Source organism: Scyliorhinus torazame, chromosome 2, assembly GCF_047496885.1.
Source record: "Scyliorhinus torazame isolate Kashiwa2021f chromosome 2, sScyTor2.1, whole genome shotgun sequence".
Classification (NCBI taxonomy): Eukaryota; Metazoa; Chordata; class Chondrichthyes; order Carcharhiniformes; family Scyliorhinidae; genus Scyliorhinus; species Scyliorhinus torazame.
In genome coordinates, this window is record NC_092708.1 from 3,884,574 (window position 1) to 3,911,162 (window position 26,589).

The 26,589-nt window shown below is 52.1% G+C and overlaps 1 protein-coding gene across 1 annotated transcript in view; it reads left to right on the plus strand.

Moving 5' to 3' along the window:
• LOC140385688 (unconventional myosin-X-like) overlaps positions 1–26,589 on the plus strand; it is a 706,039-nt gene that overhangs the window by 660,080 nt on the left and 19,370 nt on the right. The window contains exons 29-30 of the mRNA XM_072468099.1: positions 7,914–8,007; positions 23,284–23,339. Of these exons, the coding sequence (XP_072324200.1) occupies positions 7,914–8,007; positions 23,284–23,339 (150 nt within the window). The remainder of the gene's footprint in view (positions 1–7,913; positions 8,008–23,283; positions 23,340–26,589) is intronic.

Sequence of the window (26,589 nt, forward strand, 5' to 3'; positions counted from 1 at the left end):
TCTCTCTATGTCTCTCTGTGTATCTCTCTGTGTTTCTCTCTCTGTGTCTCTCTCTGTCTCTCTATGTCTCTCTGTGTGTCTCTGTGTCACTCTCTGTGTCTCTCTCTGTGTCTCTCTCTCTGTGTCTCTCCGTGTGTCTCTCTCTGTGTGTCTCTCTGTGTGTCACTCTGTGTGTCTCTCTCTGTGTCTCTGTCTCTCTCTGTGTCTCTCTATGTCTCTCTCTCTGTCTCTCTATGTCTCTCTGTGTCTCTCTCTGTGTCTCTCTGTGTGTCTCTCTGTGTGTCTCTCCGTGTGTCTCTCTCTGTGTCTCTCTGTGTGTCTCTCTATGTCTCTCCGTGTGTCTCTCTGTGTGTCTCTCCGTGTGTCTCTCTCTGTGTCTCTCTATGTCTCTCTCTGTGTCTCTCTATGTCTCTCTGTGTCTCTCTCTGTGTCTCTCTGTGTGTCTCTCTGTGTGTCTCTCCGTGTGTCTCTCTGTGTGTCTCTCAGTGTGTCTCTCTCTGTGTCTCTCTGTGTGTCTCTCTATGTCTCTCTGTGTGTCTCTCCGTGTGTCTCTCTCTGTGTCTCTCTCTGTGTCTCTCTATGTCTCTCTCTCTGTGTGTCTCTCTGTGTCTCTCTCTTTCTGTCTCTCTCTCTGTGTCTCTCTCTGTCTCTCCGTGTGTCACTCTGTGTCTCTCTCTGTGTCTCTCACTATGTCTCTCTCTCTGTGTCTCTCTCTGTGTCTCTCTCTGTGTCTCTCTCTCTATGTCTCTCTGTGTCCCTCTCTCTGTGTCTCTCTGTGTGTCTCTCTGTGTCTCTCTCTGTATGTCTCCTTGTGTCTCTCTCTGTGTCTCTCTCTCTCTGTCTCTCTATGTGTCTCTCTCTGTCTCTCTGTGTGTCTCTGTGTGTCTCTGTGTCCCTCACTGTGTCTCTCTCTGTGTCTCTCACTGTGTGTCTCTCCGTGTGTCTCTCTCTGTGTGTCTCTCTGTGTGTCTCTCTGTGTGTCTCTCTGTGTGTCTCTCTATGTCTCTCTGTGTGTCTCTCCGTGTGTCTCTCTCTGTGTCTCTCTCTGTGTCTCTCTATGTCTCTCTCTCTGTGTGTCTCTCTGTGTCTCTCTCTTTCTGTCTCTCTCTGTGTGTCTCTCTCTGTCTCTCCGTGTGTCACTCTGTGTCTCTCTCTGTGTCTCTCACTATGTCTCTCTCTCTGTGTCTCTCTCTGTGTCTCTCTCTGTGTCTCTCTCTCTATGTCTCTCTGTGTCCCTCTCTGTGTCTCTCTCTGTGTCTCTCTCTCTGTGTCTCTCAGTGTGTCTCTCTGTGTCTCTCTCTCTATGTCTCTCTGTGTCCCTCTCTGTGTCTCTCTCTGTGTCTCTCTCCCTGTGTCTCTCTGTGTGTCTCTCTGTGTCTCTCACTGTGTGTCTCTCCGTGTGTCTCTCTCTGTGTGTCTCTCTGTGTGTCTCTCTGTGTGTCTCTCTATGTCTCTCCGTGTGTCTCTCCGTGTGTCTCTCTCTGTGTCTCTCTCTGTGTCTCTCTATGTCTCTCTCTCTGTGTGTCTCTCTGTGTCTCTCTCTTTCTGTCTCTCTCTGTGTGTCTCTCTCTGTCTCTCCGTGTGTCACTCTGTGTCTCTCTCTGTGTCTCTCACTATGTCTCTCTCTCTGTGTCTCTCTCTGTGTCTCTCTCTGTGTCTCTCTCTCTATGTCTCTCTGTGTCCCTCTCTGTGTCTCTCTCTGTGTCTCTCTCTCTGTGTCTCTCTGTGTGTCTCTCTCTGTGTCTCTCTCTCTGTGTCTCTCTGTGTGTCTCTCTGTGTCTCTCTCTGTATGTCTCCTTGTGTCTCTCTCTGTGTCTCTCTCTCTCTGTCTCTCTGTGTGTCTCTGTGTGTCTCTGTGTCCCTCTCTGTGTCTCTCTGTGTCTCTCTCTGTGTCTCTCCGTGTGTCTCTCTCTGTGTGTCTCTCCGTGTGTCTCTCTCTGTGTGTCTCTCTGTGTGTCTCTCTGTGTGTCTCTCTCTGTGTCTCTCTCTGTGTCTCTCTCTCTGTTTCTCTCGTTATTTTTCTCTGTCTCTCTCTACCAGCCCCTCCCAACCGTGGCTCTATCTCTTTAACCCCAAGACTCCCTCGCTCTGTCTCTCTGACTCTCTCTCGCTCTCTCTCTCCCCCATGGGTTGGATTCCCGGCCACACCCTCTGCAATATGGACATGGGTGAGGCGCGGAGCAATGGTCCAGAACCGCGTCCCCACCCCTCCCTCTCTCTCTCCAAGCGGGGAGGGTAAAGGAGCTGTTGCCGGGATGAGAAAGACAGGTGTGGTGTTGGGTGTTCTAACACACAGAAGAGCCAACACAGTTGCATATGGTACAACGCTTGTTTATTTAAACTCACTATTTACAACTTGGTCTTTGCACTCTGCACGTGGGGGGCTCCCTGCTTGTGGTGTTTCAACAGCTCTTTCATGCTTCCTTCTCCCCAGACCTACTGACCTCCAGGTGTCGTGCTCGTGCTTTTTATGTGGTTGGTGTTCTTGTCTGTGATTGGTTGTGGTGTTGTGTACTCTGATTTGCCTGTTAGTGTGTCCATCATGATGTGTGTGTTTGAATATCATGACATCCCCCCTTTTTACAAAGATATGTGCCTACGTGGTAATAAATATGATCGTGACGTGAGTGCATCTAAGAGTGTGTGTGTGTCGTGTGCAGCATGTGTCTATGACGGAACTATGTACATGGGGCGATGTCGAGTGCGTCACATGAATCCAGTTGTACCATAACATAACAGAAATGCGAACGAGAGAAGAAGAAAAAAAATTTTGAACAGTTGTCCAGTCAGACGACATCTGGAACGATAAACAACAACAGGTTATCATGTAAAATTGTCCAACTTATTAAACATATGAACTGTATTATAAGTCCATTCTAATGGGTTTGCGACGAATTCGGGTTGACCGCCTTAAGGGTGGATCAAGAACCACCGGCTGCTGTGCAGGCATGGCCATGGGTGGCGATGGAAAGGGCGTGATGTGCGGCAGCTCCACAAAGTCATCCTCGGAAGCCTGTTGAGGATCTGGCGTGTTGTGTGGCTGTGAACGTGGAAGTCGGCGAAGGGCGCGCCGATTGCGGCGACGCACGGAACCATCCGGCATGCGAACCAGGAACGAGCGGGGAGCCACTTGTCGGAGGACTTCGGCCGGTGCTGACCAGCCACCATACGGTTGATGGACGCGTACTTTGTCTCCGGAGGACAGGGGGGGCAGGTCCGTCGCTCGTGTGTCGTACCGACCTTTCTGGCGATCACGCTGCAGTTGCATGTCCCGAAGAACCGCCTCATGGTCTGTTGTCGGTGCCAGGACGGAAGGTACCGTCGTCCTGAGGGAGCGACCCATTAGTAGCTGCGCTGGCGAGAGGCCCGTGGATAACGGGGCCGATCGATAGGCCAGCAAGGCAAGGTTAAAGTCCGATCCGGCATCAGCCGCCTTGCACAGGAGCCGCTTTGCGATGTGGACACCCTTTTCAGCCTTCCCGTTCGATTGTGGATGCAGAGGGCTGGATGTCACATGAGTGAAACCATATGCTGCGGCAAAGGACGACCATTCACGGCTGGCAAAACAAGGTCCATTGTCTGACATGACAGTCCTTGGAATGCCATGGCGAGCAAACGTTTCCTTGCAGGCCCCAATGACTGCGGACGACGTCAGATCATGGAGAGGCATGACTTCCGGGTAGTTTGAGAAGTAGTCTATAATAACAATGTAATCTCTGCCGAGCGCGTGAAATAGGTCAACACCCACCTTCGCCCAGGGGGACGTCACCATCTCGTGTGGTAGAAGTGTTTCCGGAGGTTGCGCCGGCTGAAACCTCTGACAGGTTGTGCAGTTGAGCACCATGTTGGCTATGTCTTCATTAATACCCGGCCAATATACCGCCGCCCGGGCCCTTCGTCTGCATTTTTCGACACCCAAGTGGCCTTCGTGTAGTTGACGAAGAATCATCTGGCGCACACTGTGTGGAATGACGATCCTATGCGATTTCATAAGGACCCCGTCTATATTGGTGAGATCATCTCGCACATTATAAAACTGGGGGCACTGCCCTTTTAGCCACCCTTCCGTCATGTGGCGCATCACTCGCTGCAGCAGAGGGTCAGTCGCCGTCTCTGCGCGTATGTGGGCCAGACAAGGATCATCAGCTGGCATATTTGCTGCTGTCAGAGTCACGTGTGCCTCAATTTGACGCACGAACCCCTCCGCATCTGGTGGTGTGCTCACTGCTCGGGAAAGAGTGTCCGCCACTATGAGTTCCTTCCCCGGAGTGTAGATCAGTTCAAAATCGTACCTCCTGAGTTTGAGTAAGATGCGCTGGAGGCGAGGAGTCATGTCGTTCAGGTCTTTGTTAATGATGTTGACCAGGGGGCGGTGGTCAGTTTCGACCGTGAATCGTGGCAGGCCATACACATAGTCGTGGAACTTGTCCAGTCCAGTTAACAAGCCCAGGCATTCTTTTTCGATTTGCGCGTAGCGCTGTTCGGTAGGGGTCATGGCTCGTGAGGCATACGCAACCGGGGCCCATGATGACGTGCTGTCTTTTTGCAGGAGTACCGCTCCAATACCAGATTGGCTGGCGTCTGTTGAGATCTTTGTAGGGCGAGTCGCGTCAAAGAAGGCCAGCACTGGTGCCGTGACCAGTTTGTGCTTGAGCTCCTCCCATTCCTGCTGATGCGACTGGTGCCAGTTGAATTCCGTCGATTTTTTTACGAGATGGCGCATGTTTGTTGTATGAGAAGCCAGGTTGGGAATGAACTTCCCAAGGAAGTTGACCATGCCCAGGAATCTTAAGACAGCCTTCTTGTCAGCCGGTCGTGGCATGGCTGTGATGGCGCTAACCTTGTCTGCATCGGGACGGACCCCGGACCTTGAGATGTGGTCCCCGAGGAATTTCAGCTCCGTCTGGCCGAAAGCACACTTCGCACGGTTGAGACGCAGGCCATTTTGCCGTATGCGGGTGAAGACACGTCGAAGACGATGCATGTGTTCCTGCGGAGTGGTGGACCAAATGATGATATCGTCCACATATACACGTACCCCTTCGATGCCTTCCATCATCTGCTCCATAATGCGGTGGAATACTTCAGATGCCGAAATGATGCCGAATGGCATCCGGTTGTAGCAGAATCTGCCAAAAGGGGTGTTGAATGTGCATAGTCTTCGGCTGGCCGGGTCCAGTTGGATCTGCCAGAATCCTTTGGACGCATCCAATTTAGTGAATATGTTGGCTCGCGCCATCTCGCTGGTGAGGTCTTCTCGTTTCGGGATGGGATAGTGTTCCCGCATGATGTTGTTGTTCAGATCTTTTGGATCTATACATATACGGAGCTCGCCAGAGGGCTTCTTTACACAGACCATGGAGCTGACCCATGGCGTGGGCTCCGTGACCTTGGATAGCACCCCTTGGTCCTGAAGAATCTGCAGTTGTGCCTTGAGGCGGTCTTTGAGAGGCGCAGGAACCCTGCGAGGTGCGTGAACGACAGGGATGGCGTCCGGTCTGAGTCGAATCTTGTACGTGTGTGGCAATGTCCCCATGCCTTCAAAAACCTCCTGGTTGTGAGCGAGGAGGGAATGGAGATTCGCGTGGAACTCAGCATCCGGGAAGTCGGATATCTCATCTGGAGAGAGAGACATGATGCGCTGTACCAGGTGAAGGACCTTACACGCTTGTGCGCCCAGTAACGAGTCCTTTGATGAGCCCACAACTTCGAAGGGGAGTGTGGCCGTGTACCTCTTGTGAGTCACCTGTAGCTGGCAAGATCCTACGGACGGGATAACGTTCCCGTTATAGTCAACCATCTTAAGCCGGGATGGTGTGATGAGTGGTTTGACCTTCATGGCCTGGACTGCAGAGTAAGCAATCAGGTTGGCGGATGCGCCGGTGTCCAGACGGAAGGCGACGCGCGATCGGTTGACCGTCAGGGTGGCACACCACTCATCGTCTGGATTGATGGCATTGACCTTGTTGACATCAATGACGGCAACTCTGAAGTCATCCTGGTCATCTGCATCACTTAACTGGAAGTCTTGATGCGTGGGCTGGACGGTCCTGACTCGTGTGCGAGGTTGTCGAGGATGCGCCGGATCCATGGGTTGAGCCGCACGACAGCGGGCTGCGTAGTGGCCTATCATGGCACATCTGTTGCACTGTTGGTATTTTGCAGGACATTGCCCTTTTAAGTGTAGACCTCCACACTTGCTGCACGTCATGACGTCACGGCGTTCGTTGCGCCACTGCGCATGCGCAGTGCGATCTTGCGGTGGGCGCGCCTGCGCAGTGCGTCCCTCGTTGTGGCCGTTATTCTTGGCGCGCACCTGCGCGGGAGACCGCGAAAAGCGCGGGAAGCGGCCGCTGTCGTCCGGGCCGTGGGGCGGGAAGAAATCGACGGCCTGGATGCGTTCAACGTCGTGGGCGGCCTGGCTTGCCGATTCGACGGCTGGGGACCCCCTCCGTGCCAACTCGGACGCCTGAAATCGGGCAAAACGGCAGGCAGCATTCTCATGGAGGACACAGGCTTCCACAGCAGACGCTAAGGTGAGGCTTTTTATTTTAAGAAGCTGCTGGCGTAGGCCACTGGAGGCAACGCCAAAAACAATCTGGTCCCTGATCATGGACTCTGTGGTGGTGCCGTAACCGCAGGACTGCGCCAGAATCCGGAGGTGCGTCAAAAAGGGTTGAAAAAGCTCCTCCTTACCTTGCAGGCGTTGCTGAAAGATGTATCTTTCGAAAGTTTCGTTTACTTCAGTTTGAAAGTGCTGGTCCATTTTGAGGATGACCGTGTCATATTTGGCCTGGTTTTCGCCTTCCTCGAACACCAGTGAATTAAAGACATCATTTGGGTGGGGGCCTGCGTAGAAGAGGAGCATTGCAATCTTCGAATCATCCGAGACATTCTGTTTTTCGGTGGCACGGATGTACAGGTCAAATCGCTGCCTGTAGAGCTTCCAGTTGGTGCCTAGGTTCCCCGTGACTTGCATCGGCTGCGGTTTGCCGGTGTGGTCCATGTCCAGAATGGCAGGTTGGTAGGCAGGTATCGATCCACTCCTGTACCATGTGGTGTTGGGTGTTCTAACACACAGAAGAGCCAACACAGTTGCATATGGTACAACGCTTGTTTATTTAAACTCACTATTTACAACTTGGTCTTTGCACTCTGCACGTGGGGGGCTCCCTGCTTGTGGTGTTTCAACAGCTCTTTCATGCTTCCTTCTCCCCAGACCTACTGACCTCCAGGTGTCGTGCTCGTGCTTTTTATGTGGTTGGTGTTCTTGTCTGTGATTGGTTGTGGTGTTGTGTACTCTGATTTGCCTGTTAGTGTGTCCATCATGATGTGTGTGTTTGAATATCATGACAACAGGGACTGAGAGTGAAAGCGGAGGGTTACAGAGCGTGAGAAAGTTGAGGGGTCAATAACAAGGGGGCAGGAGGCACAGAGGGGATTTGAGAGAAAGTCTTTTCAGCCCGAGATACCCTCAATGACAACTCGAGGGAGATAGTCGGCAATACAAAGGCTTTAATTCGCAGAGAACCAGACAGCTGCCGAGAAGTGTGCTCCCTGCACGCTGCCCACTGGACATGACCTTTTATACGGCTCCCTGGGGGCGGAGCCGGAGGCGGAGTCCCCCAGGGTTCCAAACCCAGTCTTAAAGGGATCGTTACATTAAAGGTGAAGTAACCATTCATCACACAACCGAAGGGTGGTCAGAATCGGGAACTCCCTCAGTTCAGCTCTGCGGCAAGTCATCCTGGATTTTATACTCCCAGTGGGCCTTCAACCTGGCACCTCCTGACTCAGAGACACCTATAGGAGGGAGATGAAGGTGCAGGTGGAGATTTGAGGGAGGGGAAGCTGTGTGTGGGGGCACAGTGCTGATGTAATGGGGTTAACTGGAGTGTGTTTTCTCTTGGCAGTGACTGGTTCAATGTACTGAGTGGGGTCCACATTGCAACACAACAACAGCTGCGTGAAATGCGTGACGAGCAGGCTAACCCGAAGAACGCAGTGGTAAGAGCCAGCTGACTCCAACCTCCGCCTGACACTCCACCCTCCGCCTGACACTCCAAACTCCGCCTGACACTCCAAACTCCGCCTGACACTCCAAACTCTGCCTGACACTCCACCCTCCGCCTGACGCTCCAACCTCCGCCTGACACTCCAAACTCCGCCTGACACTCCAAACTCCGCCTGACGCTCCAACCTCCGCCTGACGCTCCAACCTCCGCCTGACGCTCCAACCTCCGCCTGACACTCCAACCTCCGCCTGACGCTCCAACCTCCGCCTGACACTCCAACCTCCGCCTGACGCTCCAACCTCCGCCTGACGCTCCAACCTCCGCCTGACACTCCAACCTCCGCCTGACGCTCCAACCTCCACCTGACACTCCAACCTCCGCCTGACGCTCCAACCTCCGGCTGACGCTCCAACCTCCGCCTGACGCTCCAACCTCCGCCTGACGCTCCAACCTTCGTCCGCACTCCAACCTCCGCCTGACACTGCAACCTCCGCCTGACGCTCCAACCTCCGCCTGACACTCCAAACTCCGCCTGACGCTCCAACCTCCGCCTGACGCTCCAACCTCCGCCTGGCACGCCAACCTCCGCCTGACGCTCCAACCTCCGCCTGACGCTCCAACCTCCGCCTGACACTCCAAACTCCGCCTGACGCTCCAACCTCCGCCTGACGCTCCAACCTCCGCCTGACACTCCAAACTCCGCCTGACGCTCCAACCTCCGCCTGACGCTCCAACCTCCGCCTGACACTCCAACCTCCGCCTGACGCTCCAACCTCCGGCTGACACTCCAACCTCCGGCTGACGCTCCAACCTCCGCCTGACGCTCCAACCTCCGCCTGACGCTCCAACCTCCGCCTGACGCTCCAACCTTCGTCCGCACTCCAACCTCCGCCTGACACTGCAACCTCCGCCTGACGCTCCAACCTCCGCCTGACTCTCCAACCTCCGCCTGGCACTCCAACCACCGCCTGACTCTCCAACCTCCGCCTGGCACGCCAACCTCCGCCTGGCACTCCAAACTCCGCCTGACACTCAAACTCAGAAAGAAGCAACAGAATGAGATGGTGAATTGTTCTTGGCTGAGAGGGACCACAGTGAAGGAGCTTTACTCTGTATCTAACCCCGTGCTGTACCTGTCCTGGGAGTGTTTGATGGGGACAGTGTAGAGGGAGCTTTACTCTGTATCTAACCCCGTGCTGTACCTGTCCTGGGAGTGTTTGATGGGGACAGTGTAGAGGGTGCTTTACTCTGTATCTAACCCCGTGCTGCACCTGTCCTGGGAGTGTTTGATGGGGACAGTGTCGAGGGAGCTTTACTCTGTATCTAACCCCGTGCTGTACCTGTCCTGGGAGTGTTTGATGGGGACAGTGTAGAGGGAGCTTTACTCTGTATCTAACCCCGTGCTGTACATGTCCTGGGACTGTTTGATGGGGACACTGTAGAGGGAGCTTTACTCTGTATCTAACCCCGTGCTGTACATGTCCTGGGAATGTTTGATGGGGAGAGTGTAGAGGGAGCTTTACTCTGTATCTAACCCCGTGCTGCACCTGTCCTCGGAGTGTTTGATGGGGACAGTGTAGAGGGAGCTTTACTCTGTATCTAACCCCGTGCTGTACCTGTCCTGGGAGTGTTTGATGGGGACAATGTGGAGGGAGCTTTACTCTGTATGTAACCCTGTGCTGTACTTGTCCTGGGAGTGTTTGATGGAGACAGTGTAGAGGGAGCTTTACTCTGCATCTAACCCGGTGCTGTACCTGCCCTGGGAGTGTTTGATGGGGACAGTGTAGAGGGAGCTTTACTCTGTCCCTAACCCCGTGCTGTACCTGTCCTGGGAGTGTTTGATGGGGACAGTGTAGAGGGAGCTTTACTCTGTATCTAACCCCGTGCTGTATCTGTCCTGGGAGTGTTTGATGGGGACAGTGAAGAGGGAGCTTTACTCTGTATCTAACTTCGTGCTGTACCTGTCCTCGGAGTGTTTGATGGGGACAGTGTAGAGGGAGCTTTACTCTGTATCTAACCCCGTGCTGTACCTGTCCTCGGAGTGTTTGATGGGGACAGTAGAGGGAGCTTCACTCTGTATCTAACCCCGTGCTGTACCTGTCCTGGGAGTGTTTGATGGGGACAGTGTAGAGGGAGCTTTACTCTGTATCTAACCCCGTGCTGTACCTGTCCTGGGAGTGTTTGATGGGGACAGTGTAGAGGGAGCTTTACTCTGTACCTAACCCCGTGCTGTACCTGTCCTGGGAGTGTTTGATGGGGACAGTGGAGAGGGAGCTTTACTCTGTATCTAACCCCGTGCTGTACCTGTCCTGGGAGTGTTTGATGGGGACAGTGTAGAGGGAGCCTTATTCTGTATCTAACCCCGTGCTGTACCTGTCCTGGGATTGTTTGATGGGGACAGTGTCGAGGGAACTTTACTCTGTATCTAACCCCGTGCTGTACCTGTCCTGGGAGTGTTTGATGGGGACAGTGTAGAGGGTGCTTTACTCTGTATCTAACCCCGTGCTGCACCTGTCCTGGGAGTGTTTGATGGGGACAGTGTCGAGGGAGCTTTACTCTGTATCTAACCCCGTGCTGTACCTGTCCTGGGAGTGTTTGATGGGGACAGTGTAGAGGGAGCTTTACTCTGTATCTAACCCCGTGCTGTACATGTCCTGGGACTGTTTGATGGGGACAGTGTAGAGGGAGCTTTACTCTGTATCTAACCCCGTGCTGTACATGTCCTGGGAATGTTTGATGGGGAGAGTGTAGAGGGAGCTTTACTCTGTATCTAACCCCGTGCTGCACCTGTCCTGGGAGTGTTTGATGGGGACAATGTAGAGGGAGCTTTACTCTGTATCTAACCCCGTGCTGTACCTGTCCTGGGAATGTTTGATGGGGACAGTGTAGAGGGAGCTTTACTCTGTATCTAACCCCGTGCTGTACCTGTCCTGGGAGTGTTTGATGGGGACAATGTGGAGGGAGCTTTACTCTGTATGTAACCCTGTGCTGTACTTGTCCTGGGAGTGTTTGATGGAGACAGTGGAGAGGGAGCTTTACTCTGCATCTAACCCGGTGCTGTACCTGCCCTGGGAGTGTTTGATGGGGACAGTGTAGAGGGAGCTTTACTCTGTCCCTAACCCCGTGCTGTACCTGTCCTGGGAGTGTTTGATGGGGACAGTGTAGAGGGAGCTTTACTCTGTATCTAACCCCGTGCTGTATCTGTCCTGGGAGTGTTTGATGGGGACAGTGAAGAGGGAGCTTTACTCTGTATCTAACTTCGTGCTGTACCTGTCCTCGGAGTGTTTGATGGGGACAGTGTAGAGGGAGCTTTACTCTGTATCTAAACCCGTGCTGTACCTGTCCTCGGAGTGTTTGATGGGGACAGTAGAGGGAGCTTCACTCTGTATCTAACCCCGTGCTGTACCTGTCCTGGGAGTGTTTGATGGGGACAGTGTAGAGGGAGCTTTACTCTGTATCTAACCCCGTGCTGTACCTGTCCTGGGAGTGTTTGATGGGGACAGTGTAGAGGGAGCTTTACTCTGTACCTAACCCCGTGCTGTACCTGTCCTGGGAGTGTTTGATGGCGACAGTGTAGAGGGAGCTTTACTCTGTATCTAACCGCGTGCTGTACCTGTCCTGGGAGTGTTTGATGGGGACAGTGTAGAGGGAGCTTTATTCTGTATCTAACCCCGTGCTGTACCTGTCCTGGGAGTGTTTGATGGGGACAGTGTCGAGGGAGCTTTACTCTGTATCTAACCCCGTGCTGTCCCTGTCCTGGGAGTGTTTGATGGGGACAGTGTAGAGGGAGCTTTACTCTGTATCTAACCCCATGTGTACCTATCCTGGGAGTGTTTGATGGGGACAGTGTAGAGGAAGCTTTACTCTGTATCTAACCCGTGCTGTACCTGTCCTGGGAGTGTTTGATGGGGACAGTGTTGAGGGAGCTTTACTCTGTATCTAACCCCGTGCTGTACCTGTCCTGGGAGTGTTTGAGGGGGACAGTGTAGGGGGTGCTTTACTCTGTATCTCACCCCGTGCTGTACCTGTCCTGGGAGTGTTTGAGGGGGACAGTGTAGAGGGAGCTTTACTCTGTATCTAACCCCGTGCTGTACCTGTCCTGGGAGTGTTTGAGGGGGACAGTGTAGAGGGAGCTTTACTCTGTATCTAACCCCGTGCTGTACCTGTCCTGGGAGTGTTTGATGGGGACAGTGTAGGGGGAGCTTTACTCTGTATCTAACCCCGTGCTGTACCTGTCCTCGGAGTGTTTGATGGGGACAGTGTAGAGGGAGCTTTACTCTGTATCTAACCCCGTGCTGTACCTGTCCTGGGAGTGTTTGATGGGGACAGTGTAGAGGGAGCTTTACTCTGTATCTAACCCCGTGCTGTACCTGTCCTGGGAGTGTTTGATGGGGACAGTGTAGAGGGAGCTTTACTCTGTATCTAACCCCGTGTGTACCTGTCCTGGGAGTGTTTGATGGGGACAGTGTAGAGGAAGCTTTACTCTGTATCTAACCCGTGCTGTACCTGTCCTGGGAGTGTTTGATGGGGACAGTGTAGGGGGAGCTTTACTCTGTATCTAACCCCGTGCTGTACCTGTCCTGGGAGTGTTTGATGGGGACAGTGTAGAGGGAGCTTTACTCTGTATCTAACCCCGTGTGTACCTGTCCTGGGAGTGTTTGATGGGGACAGTGTAGAGGAAGCTTTACTCTGTATCTAACCCGTGCTGTACATGTCCTGGGAATGTTTGATGGGGACAGTGTAGAGGGAGCTTTACTCTGTATCTAACCCCGTGCTGTACCTGTCCTGGGAGTGTTTGATGGGGACAGTGTAGAGGGAGCTTTGTTCTGTATCTAACCCCGTGCTGTACCTGTCCTGGGAGTCTTTGATGGGGACAGTGTAGAGGGAGCTTTACTCTGTATCTAAACCCGTGCTGTACCTGTCCTGGGAGTGTTTGATGGGGACAGTGTAGAGGGAGCTTTACTCTGTACCTAACCCCGTGCTGTACCTGTCCTGGGAGTGTTTGATGGGGACAGTGTACAGGGAGCTTTACTCTTTATCTAACCCCGTGCTGTACCTGTCCTGGGAGTGGTTGATGGGGACAGTGTAGAGGGAGCTTTACTCTGTATCTAACCCCGTGCTGTACCTGTCCTGGGAGTGTTTGATGGGGACAGTGGAGAGGGAGCTTTACTCTGTATCTAACCCCGTGCTGTACCTGTCCTGGGAGTGTTTGATGGGGACAGTGTAGAGGGAGCTTTATTCTGTATCTAACCCCGTGCTGTACCTGTCCTGGGAGTGTTTGATGGGGACAGTGTAGAGGGAGCTTTACTCTGTATCTAACCCCGTGCTGTACCTGTCCTGGGAGTGTTTGATGGCGACAGTGTAGAGGGAGCTTTACTCTGTATCTAACCGCGTGCTGTACCTGTCCTGGGAGTGTTTGATGGGGACAGTGTAGAGGGAGCTTTATTCTGTATCTAACCCCGTGCTGTACCTGTCCTGGGAGTGTTTGATGGGGACAGTGTCGAGGGAGCTTTACTCTGTATCTAACCCCGTGCTGTCCCTGTCCTGGGAGTGTTTGATGGGGACAGTGTAGAGGGAGCTTTACTCTGTATCTAACCCCATGTGTACCTATCCTGGGAGTGTTTGATGGGGACAGTGTCGAGGGAGCTTTACTCTGTATCTAACCCCGTGCTGTCCCTGTCCTGGGAGTGTTTGATGGGGACAGTGTAGAGGGAGCTTTACTCTGTATCTAACCCCATGTGTACCTATCCTGGGAGTGTTTGATGGGGACAGTGTAGAGGGAGCTTTACTCTGCATCTAACCCGGTGCTGTACCTGCCCTGGGAGTGTTTGATGGGGACAGTGTAGAGGGAGCTTTACTCTGTCCCTAACCCCGTGCTGTACCTGTCCTGGGAGTGTTTGATGGGGACAGTGTAGAGGGAGCTTTACTCTGTATCTAACCCCGTGCTGTATCTGTCCTGGGAGTGTTTGATGGGGACAGTGAAGAGGGAGCTTTACTCTGTATCTAACTTCGTGCTGTACCTGTCCTCGGAGTGTTTGATGGGGACAGTGTAGAGGGAGCTTTACTCTGTATCTAACCCCGTGCTGTACCTGTCCTCGGAGTGTTTGATGGGGACAGTAGAGGGAGCTTCACTCTGTATCTAACCCCGTGCTGTACCTGTCCTGGGAGTGTTTGATGGGGACAGTGTAGAGGGAGCTTTACTCTGTATCTAACCCCGTGCTGTACCTGTCCTGGGAGTGTTTGATGGGGACAGTGTAGAGGGAGCTTTACTCTGTACCTAACCCCGTGCTGTACCTGTCCTGGGAGTGTTTGATGGGGACAGTGGAGAGGGAGCTTTACTCTGTATCTAACCCCGTGCTGTACCTGTCCTGGGAGTGTTTGATGGGGACAGTGTAGAGGGAGCCTTATTCTGTATCTAACCCCGTGCTGTACCTGTCCTGGGATTGTTTGATGGGGACAGTGTCGAGGGAGCTTTACTCTGTATCTAACCCCGTGCTGTACCTGTCCTGGGAGTGTTTGATGGGGACAGTGTAGAGGGTGCTTTACTCTGTATCTAACCCCGTGCTGCACCTGTCCTGGGAGTGTTTGATGGGGACAGTGTCGAGGGAGCTTTACTCTGTATCTAACCCCGTGCTGTACCTGTCCTGGGAGTGTTTGATGGGGACAGTGTAGAGGGAGCTTTACTCTGTATCTAACCCCGTGCTGCACCTGTCCTGGGAGTGTTTGATGGGGACAGTGTAGAGGGAGCTTTACTCTGTATCTAACCCCGTGCTGTACCTGTCCTGGGAATGTTTGATGGGGACAGTGTAGAGGGAGCTTTACTCTGTATCTAACCCCGTGCTGTACCTGTCCTGGGAGTGTTTGATGGGGACAATGTGGAGGGAGCTTTACTCTGTATGTAACCCTGTGCTGTACTTGTCCTGGGAGTGTTTGATGGAGACAGTGTAGAGGGAGCTTTACTCTGCATCTAACCCGGTGCTGTACCTGCCCTGGGATTGTTTGATGGGGACAGTGTAGAGGGAGCTTTACTCTGTCCCTAACCCCGTGCTGTACCTGTCCTGGGAGTGTTTGATGGGGACAGTGTAGAGGGAGCTTTACTCTGTATCTAACCCCGTGCTGTATCTGTCCTGGGAGTGTTTGATGGGGACAGTGAAGAGGGAGCTTTACTCTGTATCTAACTTCGTGCTGTACCTGTCCTGGGAGTGTTTGATGGGGACAGTGTAGAGGGAGCTTTACTCTCTATCTAACCCCGTGCTGTACCTGTCCTCGGAGTGTTTGATGGGGACAGTAGAGGGAGCTTCACTCTGTATCTAACCCCGTGCTGTACCTGTCCTGGGAGTGTTTGATGGGGACAGTGTAGAGGGAGCTTTACTCTGTATCTAACCCCGTGCTGTACCTGTCCTGGGAGTGTTTGATCGGGACAGTGAAGAGGGAGCTTCACTCTATATCTAACCCCGTGCTGTACCTGTCCTGGGAGTGTTTGATGGGGACAGTGTAGAGGGAGCTTTACTCTGTACCTAACCCCGTGCTGTACCTGTCCTGGGAGTGTTTGATGGCGACAGTGTAGAGGGAGCTTTACTCTGTATCTAACCGCGTGCTGTACCTGTCCTGGGAGTGTTTGATGGGGACAGTGTAGAGGGAGCTTTATTCTGTATCTAACCCCGTGCTGTACCTGTCCTGGGAGTGTTTGATGGGGACAGTGTCGAGGGAGCTTTACTCTGTATCTAACCCCGTGCTGTCCCTGTCCTGGGAGTGTTTGATGGGGACAGTGTAGAGGGAGCTTTACTCTGTATCTAACCCCATGTGTACCTATCCTGGGAGTGTTTGATGGGGACAGTGTAGAGGAAGCTTTACTCTGTATCTAACCCGTGCTGTACCTGTCCTGGGAGTGTTTGATGGGGACAGTGTTGAGGGAGCTTTACTCTGTATCTAACCCCGTGCTGTACCTGTCCTGGGAGTGTTTGAGGGGGACAGTGTAGAGGGAGCTTTACTCTGTATCTAACCCCGTGCTGTACCTGTCCTGGGAGTGTTTGAGGGGGACAGTGTAGAGGGAGCTTTACTCTGTATCTAACCCCGTGCTGTACCTGTCCTGGGAGTGTTTGAGGGGGACAGTGTAGAGGGAGCTTTACTCTGTATCTAACCCCGTGCTGTACCTGTCCTGGGAGTGTTTGATGGGGACAGTGTAGGGGGAGCTTTACTCTGTATCTAACCCCGTGCTGTACCTGTCCTCGGAGTGTTTGATGGGGACAGTGTAGAGGGAGCTTTACTCTGTATCTAACCCCGTGCTGTACCTGTCCTGGGAGTGTTTGATGGGGACAGTGTAGAGGGAGCTTTACTCTGTATCTAACCCCGTGCTGTACCTGTCCTGGGAGTGTTTGATGGGGACAGTGTAGAGGGAGCTTTACTCTGTATCTAACCCCGTGTGTACCTGTCCTGGGAGTGTTTGATGGGGACAGTGTAGAGGAAGCTTTACTCTGTATCTAACCCGTGCTGTACCTGTCCTGGGAGTGTTTGATGGGGACAGTGTAGGGGGAGCTTTACTCTGTATCTAACCCCGTGCTGTACCTGTCCTGGGAGTGTTTGATGGGGACAGTGTAGAGGGAGCTTTACTCTGTATCTAACCCCGTGTGTACCTGTCCTGGGAGTGTTTGATGGGGACAGTGTAGAGGAAGCTTTACTCTGTATCTAACCCGTGCTGTACATGTCCTGGGAATGTTTGATGGGGACAGTGTAGAGGGAGCTTTACTCTGTATCTAACCCCGTGCTGTACCTGTCCTGGGAGTGTTTGATGGGGACAGTGTAGAGGGAGCTTTGTTCTGTATCTAACCCCGTGCTGTACCTGTCCTGGGAGTCTTTGATGGGGACAGTGTAGAGGGAGCTTTACTCTGTATCTAACCCCGTGCTGTACCTGTCCTGGGAGTGTTTGATGGGGACAGTGTAGAGGGAGCTTTACTCTGTACCTAACCCCGTGCTGTACCTGTCCTGGGAGTGTTTGATGGGGACAGTGTACAGGGAGCTTTACTCTTTATCTAACCCCGTGCTGTACCTGTCCTGGGAGTGGTTGATGGGGACAGTGTAGAGGGAGCTTTACTCTGTATCTAACCCCGTGCTGTACCTGTCCTGGGAGTGTTTGATGGGGACAGTGGAGAGGGAGCTTTACTCTGTATCTAACCCCGTGCTGTACCTGTCCTGGGAGTGTTTGATGGGGACAGTGTAGAGGGAGCTTTATTCTGTATCTAACCCCGTGCTGTACCTGTCCTGGGAGTGTTTGATGGGGACAGTGTAGAGGGAGCTTTACTCTGTATCTAACCCCGTGCAGTACCTGTCCTGGGAGTGTTTGATGGCGACAGTGTAGAGGGAGCTTTACTCTGTATCTAACCGCGTGCTGTACCTGTCCTGGGAGTGTTTGATGGGGACAGTGTAGAGGGAGCTTTATTCTGTATCTAACCCCGTGCTGTACCTGTCCTGGGAGTGTTTGATGGGGACAGTGTCGAGGGAGCTTTACTCTGTATCTAACCCCGTGCTGTACCTGTCCTGGGAGTGTTTGAGGGGGACAGTGTAGAGGGAGCTTTACTCTGTATCTAACCCTGTGCTGTACCTGTCCTGGGAGTGTTTGAGGGGGACAGTGTAGAGGGAGCTTTACTCTGTATCTAACCCCGTGCTGTACCTGTCCTGGGAGTGTTTGATGGGGACAGTGTAGAGGGAGCTTTACTCTGTATCTAACCCCGTGCTGTACCTGTCCTCGGAGTGTTTGATGGGGACAGTGTAGAGGGAGCTTTACTCTGTATCTAACCCCGTGCTGTACCTGTCCTGGGAGTGTTTGATGGGGACAGTGTAGAGGGAGCTTTACTCTGTATCTAACCCCGTGCTGTACCTGTCCTGGGAGTGTTTGATGGGGACAGTGTAGAGGGAGCTTTACTCTGTATCTAACCCCGTGTGTACCTGTCCTGGGAGTGTTTGATGGGGACAGTGTAGAGGAAGCTTTACTCTGTATCTAACCCGTGCTGTACCTGTCCTGGGAGTGTTTGATGGGGACAGTGTAGGGGGAGCTTTACTCTGTATCTAACCCCGTGCTGTACCTGTCCTGGGAGTGTTTGATGGGGACAGTGTAGAGGGAGCTTTACTCTGTATCTAACCCCGTGTGTACCTGTCCTGGGAGTGTTTGATGGGGACAGTGTAGAGGAAGCTTTACTCTGTATCTAACCCGTGCTGTACATGTCCTGGGAATGTTTGATGGGGACAGTGTAGAGGGAGCTTTACTCTGTATCTAACCCCGTGCTGTACCTGTCCTGGGAGTGTTTGATGGGGACAGTGTAGAGGGAGCTTTGTTCTGTATCTAACCCCGTGCTGTACCTGTCCTGGGAGTCTTTGATGGGGACAGTGTAGAGGGAGCTTTACTCTGTATCTAACCCCGTGCTGTACCTGTCCTGGGAGTGTTTGATGGGGACAGTGTAGAGGGAGCTTTACTCTGTACCTAACCCCGTGCTGTACCTGTCCTGGGAGTGTTTGATGGGGACAGTGTACAGGGAGCTTTACTCTTTATCTAACCCCGTGCTGTACCTGTCCTGGGAGTGGTTGATGGGGACAGTGTAGAGGGAGCTTTACTCTGTATCTAACCCCGTGCTGTACCTGTCCTGGGAGTGTTTGATGGGGACAGTGGAGAGGGAGCTTTACTCTGTATCTAACCCCGTGCTGTACCTGTCCTGGGAGTGTTTGATGGGGACAGTGTAGAGGGAGCTTTATTCTGTATCTAACCCCGTGCTGTACCTGTCCTGGGAGTGTTTGATGGGGACAGTGTAGAGGGAGCTTTACTCTGTACCTAACCCCGTGCTGTACCTGTCCTGGGAGTGTTTGATGGCGACAGTGTAGAGGGAGCTTTACTCTGTATCTAACCGCGTGCTGTACCTGTCCTGGGAGTGTTTGATGGGGACAGTGTAGAGGGAGCTTTATTCTGTATCTAACCCCATGTGTACCTATCCTGGGAGTGTTTGATGGGGACAGTGTCGAGGGAGCTTTACTCTGTATCTAACCCCGTGCTGTCCCTGTCCTGGGAGTGTTTGATGGGGACAGTGTAGAGGGAGCTTTACTCTGTATCTAACCCCATGTGTACCTATCCTGGGAGTGTTTGATGGGGACAGTGTAGAGGAAGCTTTACTCTGTATCTAACCCGTGCTGTACCTGTCCTGGGAGTGTTTGATGGGGACAGTGTTGAGGGAGCTTTACTCTGTATCTAACCCCGTGCTGTACCTGTCCTGGGAGTGTTTGAGGGGGACAGTGTAGAGGGAGCTTTACTCTGTATCTAACCCCGTGCTGTACCTGTCCTGGGAGTGTTTGAGGGGGACAGTGTAGAGGGAGCTTTACTCTGTATCTAACCCCGTGCTGTACCTGTCCTGGGAGTGTTTGAGGGGGACAGTGTAGAGGGAGCTTTACTCTGTATCTAACCCCGTGCTGTACCTGTCCTGGGAGTGTTTGATGGGGACAGTGTAGAGGGAGCTTTACTCTGTATCTAACCCCGTGCTGTACCTGTCCTCGGAGTGTTTGATGGGGACAGTGTAGAGGGAGCTTTACTCTGTATCTAACCCCGTGCTGTACCTGTCCTGGGAGTGTTTGATGGGGACAGTGTAGAGGGAGCTTTACTCTGTATCTAACCCCGTGCTGTACCTGTCCTGGGAGTGTTTGATGGGGACAGTGTAGAGGGAGCTTTACTCTGTATCTAACCCCGTGTGTACCTGTCCTGGGAGTGTTTGATGGGGACAGTGTAGAGGAAGCTTTACTCTGTATCTAACCCGTGCTGTACCTGTCCTGGGAGTGTTTGATGGGGACAGTGTAGGGGGAGCTTTACTCTGTATCTAACCCGTGCTGTACCTGTCCTGGGAGTGTTTGATGGGGACAGTGTAGAGGGAGCTTTACTCTGTATCTAACCCCGTGTGTACCTGTCCTGGGAGTGTTTGATGGGGACAGTGTAGAGGAAGCTTTACTCTGTATCTAACCCGTGCTGTACATGTCCTGGGAATGTTTGATGGGGACAGTGTAGAGGGAGCTTTACTCTGTATCTAACCCCGTGCTGTACCTGTCCTGGGAGTGTTTGATGGGGACAGTGTAGAGGGAGCTTTGTTCTGTATCTAACCCCGTGCTGTACCTGTCCTGGGAGTCTTTGATGGGGACAGTGTAGAGGGAGCTTTACTCTGTATCTAACCCCGTGCTGTACCTGTCCTGGGAGTGTTTGATGGGGACAGTGTAGAGGGAGCTTTACTCTGTACCTAACCCCGTGCTGTACCTGTCCTGGGAGTGTTTGATGGGGACAGTGTACAGGGAGCTTTACTCTTTATCTAACCCCGTGCTGTACCTGTCCTGGGAGTGGTTGATGGGGACAGTGTAGAGGGAGCTTTACTCTGTATCTAACCCCGTGCTGTACCTGTCCTGGGAGTGTTTGATGGGGACAGTGGAGAGGGAGCTTTACTCTGTATCTAACCCCGTGCTGTACCTGTCCTGGGAGTGTTTGATGGGGACAGTGTAGAGGGAGCTTTATTCTGTATCTAACCCCGTGCTGTACCTGTCCTGGGAGTGTTTGATGGGGACAGTGTAGAGGGAGCTTTACTCTGTACCTAACCCCGTGCTGTACCTGTCCTGGGAGTGTTTGATGGCGACAGTGTAGAGGGAGCTTTACTCTGTATCTAACCGCGTGCTGTACCTGTCCTGGGAGTGTTTGATGGGGACAGTGTAGAGGGAGCTTTATTCTGTATCTAACCCCGTGCTGTACCTGTCCTGGGAGTGTTTGATGGGGACAGTGTCGAGGGAGCTTTACTCTGTATCTAACCCCGTGCTGTCCCTGTCCTGGGAGTGTTTGATGGGGACAGTGTAGAGGGAGCTTTACTCTGTATCTAACCCCATGTGTACCTATCCTGGGAGTGTTTGATGGGGACAGTGTAGAGGAAGCTTTACTCTGTATCTAACCCGTGCTGTACCTGTCCTGGGAGTGTTTGATGGGGACAGTGTTGAGGGAGCTTTACTCTGTATCTAACCCCGTGCTGTACCTGTCCTGGGAGTGTTTGTGGGGGACAGTGTAGAGGGAGCTTTACTCTGTATCTAACCCCGTGCTGTACCTGTCCTGGGAGTGTTTGAGGGGGACAGTGTAGAGGGAGCTTTACTCTGTATCTAACCCCGTGCTGTACCTGTCCTGGGAGTGTTTGAGGGGGACAGTGTAGAGGGAGCTTTACTCTGTATCTAACCCCGTGCTGTACCTGTCCTGGGAGTGTTTGATGGGGACAGTGTAGAGGGAGCTTTACTCTGTATCTAACCCCGTGCTGTACCTGTCCTCGGAGTGTTTGATGGGGACAGTGTAGAGGGAGCTTTACTCTGTATCTAACCCCGTGCTGTACCTGTCCTGGGAGTGTTTGATGGGGACAGTGTAGAGGGAGCTTTACTCTGTATCTAACCCCGTGCTGTACCTGTCCTGGGAGTGTTTGATGGGGACAGTGTAGAGGGAGCTTTACTCTCTATCTAACCCCGTACTGTACCTGTCCTGGGAGTGTTTGATGGGGACAGTGTAGAGGGAGCTTTACTCTGTATCTAACCCCGTGCTGTACCTGTCCTGGGAGTGTTTGATGAGGACAGTGTAGAGGAAGCTTTACTCTGTATCTAACCCCGTGCTGTACCTGTCCTGGGAGTGTTTGATGGGGACAGTGTAGAGGGAGCTTTACTCTGTATCTAACCCCGTGCTGTACCTGTCCTGGGAGTGTTTGATGGGGACAGTGGGGAGGGAGCTTTACTCTGTATCGAACCCCGTGCTGTACCTGTCCTGGGAGTGTTTGATGGGGACAGTGTAGAGGGAGCTTTACTCTGTATCTAACCCCGTGCTGTCCCTGTCCTGGGAGTGTTTGATGGGGACAGTGTAGAGGGAGCTTTACTCTGTATCGAACCCCGTGCTGTACCTGTCCTGGGAGTGTTTGATGGGGACTGTGTAGAGTGAGCTTTACTCTGTATCTAACCCCGTGCTGTACCTGTCCTGGGAGTGTTTGATGGGGACAGTGTCGAGGGAGCTTTACTCTGTATCTAACCCCGTGCTGTCCCTGTCCTGGGAGTGTTTGATGGGGACAGTGTAGAGGGAGCTTTACCCTGTATCTAACCCTGTGCTGTACCTGTCCTGGGAGTGTTTGATGGGGACAGTGTAGAGGGAGCTTTACTCTGTATCTAACCCCGTGCTGTACCTGTCCTGGGAGTGTTTGATGGGGACAGTGTAGAGGGAGCTTTACTCTGTATCTAACCCCGTGCTGTCCCTGTCCTGGGAGTGTTTGATGGGCACAGTGTCGAGGGAGCTTTACTCTGTATCTAACCCCGTGCTGTACCTGTCCTGGGAGTGTTTGATGGGGACAGTGTAGAGGGAGCTTTACTCTGTATCTAACCCCGTGCTGTACCTGTCCTGGGGGTGTTTGATGGGGACAGTGGGGAGGGAGCTTTACTCTGTATCTAACCCCGTGCTGTGGGCTAATGTGCTTTGGGGATATGGGGAGGCTGTTGATTTGTGGGTGATTTTAAATGAATGGTTGAACCCGTTCGGCTTCTCCTTTGGATAAGACTCTGAGATTAGATTTTGCTTTATTGTCCCGTGTATCGAGGTTCAGTGAAAAGTATTGTTCTGTGAACAGTCCAGACAGATCTTCCGTACATGAAAAAACACAGGACATACGATAAATACACAATGTAAATACAGCGACACTGGCATCGGGTGAAGCATACAGGGTGTAGTGTTAATGACGTCAGTCCATAAGAGGGTCATTTAGGAGTCTGGTAACAGTGGGGAAGAAGCTGTTTTTGAGTCTGTTCGTGCGTGTTCTCAGACTTCTGTATCTCCTGCCCGATGGAAGATGATGGAAGAGTGAGTAAGCCGGGTGGGAGGGGTCTTTGATTATGCTGCCCGCTTTCCCCAGGCAGCGGGAGGTGTAGACAGAGTCAATGGATGGGAGGCAGGTTCGTGTGATGGACTGGGCGGTGTTCATGACTCTCTGAAGTTTCTTGCGGCCCTGGGCCGAGCAGTTGCCATACCAGGCTGTGATGCAGCCCGATAGGATGCTTTCTATGGTGCATCTGTAAAAGTTGGTAAGATCTTGCTGATGTCAGTGGGTGTGGGTAGCTGAATCTTACTTCAGAGGCACAGACACCGAGGGGCAGGATTGAGAATTCTGAAACTGAATAGTGTTGTATCAGCAGAATTGTGTGTGGCAGCGATTTTGCTGCTCTGTCATTAATCTGTTTGTTTGTTTTGGCCCAGGGTACAGTCGATGTGGGAATGATCGAGTCCGTGTGCGCCTCTGACAACCCTGACAGGTAACACGAGGGACACCCGTCTGCTTCACAAATGTCCTTTAGGGAAGGAATCTGCCGTCCTTCCCTGGTCTGGCCTACATGTGACTCCAGGCCCACACAATTCCATTTACCTTCCTCATGACTTGCTGTCCCTGAGCACTGACCTTTCCTGATTGATGGACCAGGATGCCCAGATCCCTCTGTACCGGAGTTCTGCAATCTCTCTCCATTTAAATAATTTGCTGTTTTTCTATTCCTCCTGCCAGAGTGAAGAAGGTCACATTTCCCCACGTTCCACTCCATCTCAAACAGTTTTACCCACTCACTGAACCGGTCTACCTTCATTTGCAGACTCCCTGGGCTGGATACCCCATCCCCCACGCCGGCGTGAAATCAGTGGTGTTTTACCCCAGGAAAACTGCCTCAAAACGGCCACCGATTCCCCGTTTTGCTGGGGGCTAGCACCCAGGCAGCATAGAGCACCTGGCTCGAGCTGCCGATACAACCTGGAGAGTTGCCGTGTCCGTGTCCGTGCCGCTCACACCGGCTGCGCGGTGCTGCTTACCGTGTCCGTGTCCGTGCCGCTCACGCCGGCTGCGCGGTGCTGCTTGACGGACGCAGCCCGCAGACCCGGCCTGCAAAAAAATTGTCCCCTCCCCCTTCAGCCAGCTCGTGCGCCCCGGACCGCCCCCCCCCCCCCCCATAGTGCCCCCAGCCCTGAATAATGCCCCCTCAGCCCACGGATCGGCCCTCCCCTGACTGTGGCAGCACTGGACTGAGTCAGCAACCGCCACGCCGAGTTCCTGACGAGTGAGACCACACGTGTCCCATTGGGAACTGGTCCGGATGGGGATGGAGCATCACAAGGCGGGCCTCAGCCAACGTACGGAGGCCGTGGATACGGCGCGTGGCGTACTCCTCGAGTATGCCGCGTTTCAGGGGGAGGGGCATTGCGAGAGTGGTGCCGCCCCTGATTTCGGTGTCATAAGGGATTCTCCGCCCCGTCACTGAACACAATTCGGCGTCGGGATCAGAGATTCTAGCCCCTTATGTCCTCCTCACAGCTTACTTTCCTACCTATTTTTGTGTTATTCACAAATTTTGCAATGATACGTTTGATCCCTTCATTCAAGTGACCTGGAGAATGGAAATAGTTGTGGCCCCAGCACAGATCCCTGTAACACTGAATTCAACAATCTTCCCAACTAAAAAAAGCTATTCATCCATACTCTCTGCTTCCTGCTCGCTAACCAATCCTCCATCTCTGCTAATATGTTACCTACACCTGAGCTTTCATTTTACATAATAACCTCTGATGTGGCACCTTGCCAAATGTCTTCTGGGAATGTAAGACTAGCACATCTCCAGGTTCCCCTGTATCCACGTTGAATGTTCCTTCCTCAAAGAACTCCAATAAATTAGTCAAACACGATTTCACTTTCACAAAACCATGTTGACTGTGTTTGGTTGGAGTGAGATTTTGAGAGTTCCCACTATAACCTCCTCAATATTAGATTCCAGGCATTTCCATGCGACAGATGTTAAACTAACTGGCCTGAGTTTCCTTATTTCTGCCTCTTTCCTATCTTGATTAGAGGAGTCACATTCTCTATTTTCCAATCTGATGGAACCTTTCCAGAATCTAAGGAATTTTTGAAAATTATAACCAATGCGTCGACCAGCCACAGGACCTGCAGATATGTCAGCTTTCAGTTCGAATGATTTTCTCAGTACACTTTCCCTGGTGATTGTATTAATTCTCCCTCCCTTTCACCTCCTGGTTCACAATTATTTCTGGGCTTTGTATTCTCTACAGTGAAGACAGACGTGAACTCGCTACCAGAGGAGGTGATGGAAGCAGGGACGATAGTGACATTTAAGGGGTATCTTGACAAATACATGAATAGGATGGGAATAGAAGGATACGGACCCAGGAAGTGTAGAAGATTGTAGTTTAGTCGGGCAGCATGGTCGGCACGGGCTTGGAGGGCCGAAGGGCCTGTTCCTGTGCTGTACATTTCTTTGTTCTTTGTTTGTTCTTTGAAATATCTGCCCACCCCGTTCTGTAGAGGACCAAATTTCACTTCACTCTCTCTTTTCCTCCTTCAATACCTTTAGAAACTCTTACTCTGTCTATATTTCTAACACCTCGTCCACTGATTTCCTCTCCTTATTAATCTTTTAGTGAACTTTGTTATTCTTTATATTCTGACCTGACAATTTGTACAATTTGACACTTTTTTTCAATTTGATATTTTTAACTTCTTTTTAGCAAGTCCCGAATGGTGGGTCCTTCCCTTCCTCGCTGGAATGTATCTTTTCTGAATACAGAATGTATTCTGAAATATCTGTAAATCTCTGCCTCTTGTCTGTAACCTAATTTCCCAGCTCACTTTGCTGTTCTGACTTTGTGCCCTCTGACTTCAGTTTAAAACACTAGTCTCAGATCAACTCCTCTCTCCCTCAAATTGAATGTGAAATTCAATAATATTGTGATCAATGCTTTGATTATGAGGTCACTAATTAATCCTGCCTCATTGTACATTTCCAGATTTAGTGTAGCTTGCTTTCCGATTGGTTCTAATTGCAGCTGGTTTAGCACAGTGGGTGAAACAGCTGGCTTGTAATGCAGAACAAGGCAGCAGTGGGGGTTCAATCCCCTGCACCACAGAGAGCATCCTATCGGGCTGCATCACAGCCTGGTATGGCAACTGCTCGGCCTAGGACCGCAAGAAACTTCAGAGAGTCGTGAACACCGCCCAGTCCATCACACGAACCTCCTCCCACCCACTGACTCCATCTACACCTCCCGCTGCCTGGGGAAAGCGGGCAGCATAATCAAAGATCCCTCCCACCCGGCTTACTCACTCTTCCAACTTCTTCCATCGGGCAGGAGATACAGAATTCTGAGAACACGTCCGAACAGACTCAAAAACAGCTTCTTCCCCGCTTTCACCAGACTCCTAAATGACCTTCTTATGGACTGACCTCATTAACACTACACCCTGTATGCTTCATCCGATGCTGGTATTTACATTGTGTACCTTGTGTTGCCCTATTATGTATTTTCTTTTCTTTTCATGTACTTAATGATCTGTTTGAGCTGCTCACTAAATAATACTTTTCCCGTACCTCAGTACACGTGACAATAAACAAATCCAATCCAATCACCCCCAAAACCATGATTTCTCATCTTGTGCAGTAACCTTTAACGTGGCACTTTACTGAATTCCTGATGGAATACAAACGCCCTGCCTTCGCCCCATCAATC